This window comes from Elephantulus edwardii, unplaced genomic scaffold (assembly GCF_000299155.1).
Source record: "Elephantulus edwardii isolate Elephantulus edwardi_28Jun2011 unplaced genomic scaffold, EleEdw1.0 scaffold00176, whole genome shotgun sequence".
Classification (NCBI taxonomy): Eukaryota; Metazoa; Chordata; class Mammalia; order Macroscelidea; family Macroscelididae; genus Elephantulus; species Elephantulus edwardii.
The window spans coordinates 2,778,993-2,788,615 of NW_006399926.1; the positions used below are offsets into that span (position 1 = coordinate 2,778,993).

The window sequence follows — 9,623 nt, forward strand, 5'->3', positions numbered from 1 at the left end:
CCTGAACTTCCTCGCTTGCCTCGCCAGCTTCTGTGTGGAAACAAGCAATGGCGCAGGCTTTGGGCTTTCCATCCTCTGGATCCTCCTTTTCACTCCCTGCTCCTTTGTCTGCTGGTATCGCCCCATGTACAAGGCTTTCCGGTAAGCAGGTTGCCCGCCAGGAATGGCAGACCTGGGATGAGCCTGTGTCTTTTCCTCCATTCCTGATTCTTCTGCCCTATTGTTTTTCTTGTCCTTGCAGGAGTGACAGTTCATTCAATTTCTTCGTTTTCTTCTTCATTTTCTTCGCCCAGGATATACTCTTTGTGCTCCAGGCCATTGGCATCCCAGGTTGGGGGTTCAGGTTCGTGCTGCTGCCCCTCCTTTCCACACTGTAGATCAAGCTTGCAGTGGGTACTGGGAAAGAAGTAGTTAAGGAATAAGAAATGTATGGTTAGGTTTCCTTTTCACCTTCCACCTCTCCCATGCTTAGTAACCAACAGAAAGTGATTCTTTCTGTATGTAAATCTTTCCCTAGATGTCATAAAATGTTTGTCCATTTGTGACTGATTTCACTCAGCAAAATGGGGAATGTGGTTTTTATCTTTGAGGGATACTAATTTAATGGGAGAGGCAGGACAAGACTTTCAAGGTACAGAGAGCCCAAGGGAACAGAAGACAGACATGAACGGAAGGGAAGAAGGCTAGGTTGCCTGTGGTAAATCCTCTCTGCTCAGTTGAAGAGCATTGGGAGAGTCTTCAGTAGCGATGGACATGTCTGGAGTGAGGGGGCCTGGAAAAGTTTGTAGATCTAGAGGCTAATGATTTTGTATCTAGGATCAGACTGTTAAAAGAGCATATAGTCTAGATTGTAGCTTGTGGCATGCTGCCAGACTGACAGGAAAGCTAGTACTTGCTTTAACCACTAATAAAACGGGCAGGAATCAGGTACTTGTGACTGTAGCTAGTGGAGCTGGGAAGATAGCACCCAATTTAGGAGCAACCCATCCTCACCGCCCATCCTCACTGCCACATGCCTCCCCTTCTTTACAGTGGCTGGATCTCGGCTCTAGTGGTGCTGAAAATCAACACTGCTGTTGCTGTGCTCATGCTTCTGGTTGCACTGCTCTTCACCGGCATTGCTGTGCTGGGAATTGTGATGCTGAAGCGGGTGAGGGCTGGGTTGAAGGGAGGGCCAGAACGATGAGGTCACGGGTCCCTGGGGGCTTGGGTGAAACTGGGGAGGGTTAGATTGATGGGTGAATTCTCAGCTAATGGATCTTGGGGCTAGTGGTAGGGGTGGTACTGAAGGTATTTCTCTGTGTGTGCCTTTGTGTGTGTGTGCACTTGTACGTGTGTGGAGCCTGGAGGTGGAGGAAGAGGCTGTTGGTGAGTGGTGGTGATGGTCTTAGCTGGGTTGGGTAGCAGTGGCTGGAACCTACCTACTGTAATATCTCTGCCCTTTGCCTGCAGATTCACTCCTTGTATCGCCGCACAGGTGCCAGCTTTCAGAAGGCCCAGCAAGAATTTGCTGCTGGTGTCTTTTCCAACCCCGCGGTGCGAACTGCAGCTGCCAATGCAGCCGCTGGGGCTGCTGAAAATGCCTTCCGAGCCCCGTGACCCCTGACTGGGATCCCTGGCCCTGCCACTTGAGGGAGCAGACATAGCTCCCATCCCTGGGGTCTCCGGGACTTTGAAGAGGCATCACTATTTGAGGTTTCTTCCAGTGTCCCATTCCCACAGCCATGACTGCTGAGCCTGCCCCCGGTGGGCGGGGAGCCCACTGTGACTAGGTCACAACTGCAACCCCATGCCCCATCAGGCCTCACTGCTGCCGTCTCTCAGACCCCCCCAACCCCAGCTCCCCTCTGTTGTGCCAAGACTCTTGCTTCGGTTATTTAAATAAAAAAGAAAATGCAACTGGAATTGAAATGCTTATTTTATAATTTTATTGACTTAGGCCTTGGGAAAGACTTAGTGTGGAAGGACCTGGAATGGAAGTGGGATTTGAACTTCTGAAGGGAGTTGGGCCTTGGCTTTAGGGTAAACTCAGAGTTTGAGGGGGCTGGGCGGCACAGCCCAGATGGCTGGCGCAGGAAGAAGGAGGGAAGCCCATGGGTGGATGTGGAAACGCTGATCCACCGGGGATCCCTGCTCCCCACCCTTCTCCATTAATAACAGAAGAATGGCTGCCTCTGCCAGGAACAGCGAAACTGGGTGGAGCTTATGTGAAGGCTGAGATGGTTGGCATCTGTCCCTGGTGGAGGGCAGAGACACGGGCTTAAGGAGCGCTCACCTGACTGGCGGATAGAACGGCTCGCTCCGCCCCTGCGTGCTGTCCTCCACCTCCCGAGATTACAACTGAACAAGACTACAACTCCCAGGGCACACCGCGCTGGCCCTCTCCGCCACGCCCCTCATCCCCATCCCCCTCCTCTAGTCCTGGACCGGCTGCATCCTGAGCTAGGGGAGCGGGGCTAGCGGCCCAAAAGAAGGCGGCATCGCGGCCTCTCCCCACCGGGAGACGGCCGCACCTCTAGAGTCCCCCTGCGCTGACCCCTCCCCTCTTCTTTAGACTCCTTCCCCATCCTTCTCTCCTTTACCCTCCGCACCCTCCCTGGCTCCGGACTGCCGCCGTCCTCTCTCCCCGGGACCCTCCCTTCTCAGCGCCCTCCTCCCTAGGGAGATGCGATGAGCCGGTGCCCCCGTGTCCTCACCGCCGCCCCGGGCACGGTGCCTGCCCGGTGCCCGTGGTGGGGAGGGAACACTCAGCGGTCCCTCCGTGACGCCCCTCCCTTGGGGTCCCCCTCAGCTGGCGTCCCGGGGCCATGTCCCACGGGACCCAGCCAGGGGGTGGGCTCTAGAGCGAGGGGGGTGGAGAGGAGGAAGGACGGGGCCTTGGGCGCCTCTGCGATGCTCCCAAGCGCCAGGGCGGGCCGAGCGAGGCGCAGGCAACCGGGCGGCAGGCATCATGCCCTCGCCTAGTGACTCAAGTCGCTCGCTGACCAGCCGGCCTAGCACCCGGGGCCTTACCCACCTCCGCCTCCACCGGCCCTGGCTGCAGGCCCTGCTCACGCTGGGGCTGGCCCAGGTGCTCCTGGGCATCCTGGTGGTCACCTTCAGCATGGTGGCCTCCTCCGTCACCACCACCGAGAGCATCAAGAGGTCCTGCCCATCTTGGGCTGGGTTCTCGGTGAGTTGGTTGGTGCACAGCTGTTGGGTGGGAGATGCTCCTCAGGCCCCACCCCTCCACACCAGCTGTAAATCCACATCCTGGCCTCTCCTCCCTCTCCTGGTCCTTTCCTGCCTTACAGGGCTGGGTGCACCTTGTGGTGAGGGGCTCACTCAGGTGCCTCCCCTGCCAGACTGAGCCTGTGCACACTCTGTCCCTAGCTGGCGTTCTCCGGGGTGGTTGGCATCGTGTCTTGGAAGCGGCCATTTACTCTAGTGGTAGGTGCCAGGGTCCGGAGCCCTGTGGGAGGCAGACACCCAGTGCTAGGGGGCTGTTGTTCATAGCGTGTCTATGAGTTGTATTCTACTTGACTGAACCGAACAACAATAAGAGGGAACTGGTTTTTTTGTTGGTGCCATCCAGGCACAAAGTGTTGGTGAAGGAGAGTGGCTTCTTTCGTGGTGGAAGGGGCTCTGGGGAAGCAAAACCGGGCAACTCTGTGGGTCCTAGCCCTGAGGCTGCAACCTGTCTCCCCAGATTTCCTTCTTCTCCTTGCTTTCGGTGCTCTGTGTCATGCTCAGCATGGCGGGCTCTGTTCTCTCCTGTAAGAATGCTCAGCTGGCCCGAGACTTCCGAGACTGTTCCATGGTGAGATTTGAGAAAGGAGGGCCAGAAGGAGCCAGCTGGGGGAGATGCACTGGACACCTGCGCTTGTCCTAACCCAGGCTGCCTTGACCCCCCCACCCCCTCAGGAAGGAAAGGTGTGTGTGTGCTGCCCCTCTGTTCCCCTTCTCCGGCCCTGTCCAGAGTCAGGACAAGAACTGAAAGTGTCCCCTAACTCCACCTGTGATGAAGCCCGTGGGGCCCTCAAGGTGAGCTGCACCCCCTGGCCCCTTTTCTCCACCAGCCTCCTATTTCCCACCCTTGCTTCCCTAGTTATAGCTCTTAGCTCTGTGCCCCACCTTCTGGGGTCCTTTTGGGTCCAACTAGTGGGATTTACCCCTCCCCAGAACCTCACGCCTTTCTTTTCTCTAGAACCTACTCTTCAGTGTCTGTGGCCTCACCATCTGTGGCGCCATAATCTGTACCCTCTCTGCTATCGTCTGCTGTATCCAAATCTTCTCCCTGGACCTTGTGCACACGGTGAGGGTGGAGCCAGGGTTTGAGCCTTTGCATCACCTAGTAGGCCAGTCGGCTAGAGAGGTTTGAAGGATGGTGAGGAGGGGGATGACAAGGATGAAGTCTGTAATGCCAGTCTGAGGCCAGGAAAGGGACCTTTAAAGACTAAGACTAGGAGAGACTTCTGGATGGGGCAGGGTCAAGAAGGTCTTGAATGAGGAGGAAAGACTGATGTTTTTTGTTTTTTGTTTGTTTTTTTTTTTAAGACTGATGTTTTGATAGACAGTAGAGCAGGTGGGGATTCTGCATGAGGGACAGGGTCACAGAGAGAAGACACTCTGAGTGAGTAGGGCCAGAGTTGGAGATCCAGGGTAGAGAGAGGCACAGTGAGGGAAAGGCCTGGTCCTGGGGAGGGTGGGGCCAGAGGGGGGTAGGCAGAAAAATAATTGGTGCTGGGAGGAATTGGGGGGTAAAATCAAAGTTGCTGCTCTGTTTATACCCTAGCAGTTGGCCCCTGAGCGATCAATCTCAGGCCCCTTGGGGTCTCTGGGTTGTGCATCCTCACCCCCAGCCCCTCTTCTACATACCATGCTGGACTTGGAAGAATTCGTGCCACCTGTGCCCCCACCCCCCTACTACCCACCAGAGTACACCTGCAGCTCAGAAACGGATGCACAGAGGTGAGGTTTGGCTGTCCTGTTGGGGAAGCCAAGGGAGGAGGTTGGAGCTAGAGTTGCATTGGTGGGGAGGGATCTTGGCGGAGTAAGAGTTGTGTTGCAGACTGACATGCTCCCTCACCCTGCTAGCATCACCTACAATGGTTCCATGGACAGTCCGGTGCCCTTGTACCCTACTGATTGTCCCCCTTCTTATGAGGCTGTCATGGGGCTGAGAGGAGACAGCCAGGTAAGAGCAGGGCAGAGGAGCAGGCTGGAATGGGGGAAACTGAGTGGGCAGAGATAATAGTAGTCCTCATGAACTTTATAGGAGTAGCACTTCACAGTCAATGTTGGATCTCCTGAGAGCCTGGCAAGGAGGTCAAGTTCATAGGAAATCTAACTTCTATTTTTCAAATGAGTAAACTTTCAAACAGCCACTCTCCAGGGCTCTGTCCAGGGCTTGGGGCTGGCTATGTTGTTGTGTCGGGCTGGACTCCTGACCTCTTTCTCTCCTGCAGGCTACTCTGTTTGATCCTCAGCTTCATGATGGCTCCTGCATCTGTGAGCGGGTGGCTTCCATTGTAGACGGTGAGCAGAGCTTGGGGCAGGGCTGCCAGGGAAGGTGAGGCTGGTTGTAGCTAAGGGAAGGGAGACAGGCTGAATTGGTGGTTTGGGGACAGCGAGAGCCTAGGCAATGGCTTTTTGCGTGCCAAGAGTAGTCTCTCTTCTCTGAGATAACACTAGAGGTAGAGAGGCCTGGAAGAGGCTGGGCCTGGGACAAGAGGAGCTGCTGGGCCTGGCCTGCTGGTACTACCCGACGCCTCCTGCCACCCACAGTATCCATGGACAGCGGGTCTCTGGTGCTGTCAGCCATCGGTGACCTCCCTGGGGGCTCCAGCCCATCCGAGGACTCGTGCCTGCTGGAGCTGCAGGGCTCCGTGCGCTCTGTTGACTACGTGCTGTTCCGCTCCATCCAGCGCAGCCGCGCAGGCTACTGCCTCAGCCTGGACTGTGGCCTGCGGGGCCCCTTTGAGGAGAGCCCCCTGCCCCGGCGGCCCCCTCGGGCTGCCCGCTCTTATTCCTGCTCTGCCCCTGAGGCTCCCCCACCCCCACTGGGTGCCCCCACAGCTGCTCGCAGCTGCCACCGGCTGGAGGGCTGGCCACCTTGGGTGGGACCCTGCTTCCCTGAGCTGAGGCGGCGGGTCCCCCGGGGAGGTAGCCGGCCAGCAGCAGCTGCCCCAACTCGAGCCCCTACTCGGCGCTTCAGCGATAGCTCAGGTTCCCTCACCCCACCGGGGCACCGGCCTCCTCATCCGGCTCCTCCACCACCGCTGCTGCTGCCTCGGTCCCACAGTGACCCAGGCATCACCACCTCCAGCGACATCGGTGAGCCCCCTGGGTGCAGGAGAGGGCAGGCCCCGAGAGGCAGAGGATTAGTGATGCCCTCTAGGGTTGGGGACACTAGTGTCCCTGAGGAAGAAGGGGAGGTGAGTCCACTCCTGTGGTAGATACTCTTGAGGCTCCTAGAGTTATTGCATCCATGACTTTAGTGATCAACAGTGGACATCTTGATTTTGAAACCTAGTCCCATGCTCCCGGCTTAGACAAGTTCCATAACCTTGTCATCTGTAAGATGAGTATAATACTAATCCCAACATCATCAGCCCTATTGAGAAGGGCTGAGCCAAGCATAAAACTCTTGCTGCGTTGGAAAGTGGTCGTTAGTACAACTGTGTGCGGGGTCCTGGGCAGAGCAGCAGTGGTGCCCGCTTGGTCTTTGTCTTTGTGTGCGTTCCATCCAGTCGCTGGCAGGCATGGGCAGGGCTGATGTCCCCTTGGTTGGTGACGGGTGTACAGACATGGTGAAAGTTCTTCTGGACTTGAGTTCTCACAGAAGGTGGTGGGCAAGCATGTCCACAGAGGCACTACCCCTCAGTCCCTATCTCTCTCCTCAGCTGACTTCAGGGACCTTTATACCAAAGTGCTTGAGGAAGAAGCTGCTTCCGTTTCCTCTGCGGATACAGGTCAGGCACGTGGCTGGTGTGGAGAGGCAGTAGGTAGAGGAGCGCTGTGGGTAGTTGGGGCACTGTGCGGCCCCATCTCCCCCACACCCCACCTACACACTCCATCTCTCCACAGGGCTCTGCTCTGAAGCCTGCCTCTTCCGCCTGGCCCGCTGCCCTTCCCCCAAGTTGCTACGTGCCCACTCAGCTGAGAAACGGCGCCCTGTGCCCACCTTCCAGAAAGTCCCCTTGCCATCGGGCCCTGCACCTGCCCACTCCCTGGGGGACCTGAAGGGCAGCTGGCCAGGCCGAGGCCTGGTCAGTCGTTTCCTTCAGATGTCCAGGAAGGCTCCAGACCCTAGTGGGAATGGAACTCATGGACATAAACAGGTAGGAGGCTGGGGAGCCAAGATATTAGGGAAAGGTTCTGGTTTAACCATATTGATCCCTCTGCTGTGTCCCCAACCAGGTGCCCCGGAGTCCATGGGGCCGGCCAGGCCGAGAGAGCCTCCACCTGCGAAGCTGTGGGGATCTGAGTTCTGGTTCCTCTCTGCGACGGCTCCTGTCTGCCCGCCGGCTGGAGCGCAGCACCCGGCCCCACAGCCTCAGCCTCAACGGGGGCAGCCGGGAGACAGGGCTCTGACTTGAACATACTGGACAGATTTGATGATTGCTGGGGCCACAGGCACCAGCTGGTTAGGACCAGCAGCCCCCAGCAACCCCTTGTACTAGCTGGCACAAAAACAAACCTGCTGAGCACCCTCAAAAGTGTCCCTTTCCCCTCCTACCTCTGGGGGGCTCCTGCTGCTTGCCTCTGCTCCTCAGACAGACCTGGGAGAGCTTCTGTCTGTGCTGCATGGATGTTTAGGCTGGGGTGGGGTGCCCCTGCCCACAGCATTGGAGGAGGAAAACTCATATGCCCCCAGCATGAGAGTGAATTTCTGATTTGCCAGGGACACTGTGGCCAGGGCAAAGGCATGTCCTGGGTGTCTGGGTGTTGGGGGTTGTGTGCCTATGCAATGGAGTGGTGACGCATGAAGTCAGGACAATCTGGGTGGCCTCCCAGCTCTGCCACCTCTAGCTGCATGACCTTGGGCAAGTTATTTAACCTCAATTGCCTGATCTGTAAAACATTGTGAGGATGAATGTTTGTAAAGCTCTTAACACACTAAGTAAGCCTTCAATAAATTTCAATTTTCCGCCTCTCTCCTGGATCATTCTTTATCACCAGTTACATTTGTTTTAGTATCTCTCAAATTTAAGAAAATTCTCTCAAGACACCGACATTATTTTCAGCAACCACCCTATGTCTCTGTTACTTTTCTAACAAAATGTCTTCTCTTCCTCTCCTCCACTTTCTCAGCTGTTCTCTCACAGCCCACTCCCATTCAGGTGCCTGCTCCTTCACCCCCGTTGTTTTTAGCAAGTTTTTCAGTGACCAACATGGCCTTGGATGCACTGTACATCTCACTTGATTTCTAAGCGGTGTTTAACCCAGTTGATCAGACTCTGTCTTGAAATATCATTTGTTTGAAAGCATCTCACTTAGTTTTCTTCCTAATTCCCCTTTGCCAGTGCTGATGGAACACACCACACTGGAGGGCCCCAGAGCTCTCTCCTCTGCCCTCTTCTCTTGTCTATTTCTCTAACGGTTCACTAACATTCATGGCTTTAAATGTCAGCTATATATAATGTGCAACTCTGGTCTTAACCAATCTCTGAGTTTGAACTCCCAACCAATACCTTCAGTTGGCTGTCTTAACAGGCATTTGTCTTAGCTATCTAGTGCTGCTATAACAGAGACATCACAATGTATAGATTTAACAAATTTATTCTCCCACAATTTAGGAACCTAGAAGTCCAAGTTCATGGTGCTGGCTCTAGGGGAAAGCTTTCTGTCTCCTGGTTCTAGGAGTATCCCAGAACAGGAGTCCAAAGAACCTGAGTCCAAAAAACACTTGGTGCCTGGCTTTTTTTTTTGTAGTGCTGAGGTCCTTTCCCACGCCTCTGCTCACTCTCTAGCAAGATTAAAGATGTTATAGGCCACACCCCAGGGAGGACCCCCCCTTCCATTGGATCAGGGCTGTGATGACATTAAGGATGATATATCCCACCATTAATCATCCGGCAACTGATTGGCTTATCCAAATATGGGGAGTTATTGTGAAACATCCACATGATGTCTTTACATTTACCTTATATTACAATTTGGGGGACACAATCCACAACAGCATTTGCGACTGCATGGTCACAACTGAACTCCTGGGTCTCCACCACTTGAACCTGTTCCTCTCCTAGTGTTCTTGGGTCCACCCGTGGCACTGCTTTTTGCCCAATTGCACAATCCAAAAATCTAGAGTCACTTTAATTTCTTTCCCCCAGCTAATGCATCCAGTCCATTAGCAGCTTGTCCTGAACTCCTCTACCACCCTTTCTACTTCTCATCATCCTCTTCTACTTCTACTTCTACATGAGCCACCACCCTCTCTTCCCAGTCTCTGAATTGATTTCCACTCTTCCTAACGTCCATTCTCCAGCTTGGAAGAGTAATATAATAAATCATGTCACATCACAACTGCATAAATCTAATGGCTTCCCATTGTGCTTAGTATGATCCTCAAACTCCTCTGTAGGGGAAATGCTGCTTTTTTATTTAGTTAGCATTTTTAAAATTGAGATTTTAATGTAAGT

At 54.7% G+C, this 9,623-nt stretch overlaps 2 protein-coding genes across 4 annotated transcripts in view; both read left to right on the forward strand.

Annotated features, from left to right (window-relative positions):
- Positions 1-1,599, forward strand: part of SCAMP3 (secretory carrier membrane protein 3) — a 4,330-nt gene extending 2,731 nt beyond the window's left edge. Inside the window, exons 5-8 of the mRNA XM_006895916.1 lie at positions 6-141; positions 242-343; positions 1,033-1,150; positions 1,453-1,599. Of these exons, the coding sequence (XP_006895978.1) occupies positions 6-141; positions 242-343; positions 1,033-1,150; positions 1,453-1,599 (503 nt within the window). The remainder of the gene's footprint in view (positions 1-5; positions 142-241; positions 344-1,032; positions 1,151-1,452) is intronic.
- Positions 1,600-2,505: 906 nt separating this feature from the next.
- Positions 2,506-8,149, forward strand: FAM189B (family with sequence similarity 189, member B). Of its 3 annotated transcripts, XM_006895796.1 has the most exons (12): positions 2,506-3,172; positions 3,373-3,429; positions 3,689-3,799; positions 3,904-4,023; positions 4,187-4,294; positions 4,778-4,950; positions 5,077-5,176; positions 5,448-5,517; positions 5,767-6,315; positions 6,885-6,953; positions 7,069-7,322; positions 7,402-8,149. In XM_006895796.1, exons 1-12 carry the CDS (start codon positions 2,951-2,953, stop codon positions 7,573-7,575), a joined length of 2,007 nt encoding a protein of 668 aa, XP_006895858.1. In that variant the 5' UTR covers positions 2,506-2,950; the 3' UTR covers positions 7,576-8,149. The 3 variants fall into 3 exon arrangements, with proteins under 3 accessions (XP_006895858.1, XP_006895859.1, XP_006895860.1); XM_006895797.1 differs by lacking the exon at positions 3,373-3,429 and having other exon boundaries at positions 4,775-4,950; XM_006895798.1 differs by lacking the exons at positions 3,373-3,429; positions 3,689-3,799; positions 3,904-4,023.
- The last annotated feature ends 1,474 nt before the right edge of the window (positions 8,150-9,623 follow it).

Bases quoted from the DNA above. Each gene is read 5' to 3' on its own strand.
- FAM189B (XM_006895796.1), top strand. From the start codon at position 2,951: ATGCCCTCGCCTAGTGACTCAAGTCGCTCGCTGACCAGCCGGCCTAGC. The intron at 3,173-3,372 runs GTGAGTTGGTTG...CTCTGTCCCTAG, and splicing joins CATCTTGGGCTGGGTTCTCG to CTGGCGTTCTCCGGGGTGGT. The intron at 4,295-4,777 runs GTGAGGGTGGAG...ATACCCTAGCAG, and splicing joins CCCTGGACCTTGTGCACACG to TTGGCCCCTGAGCGATCAAT.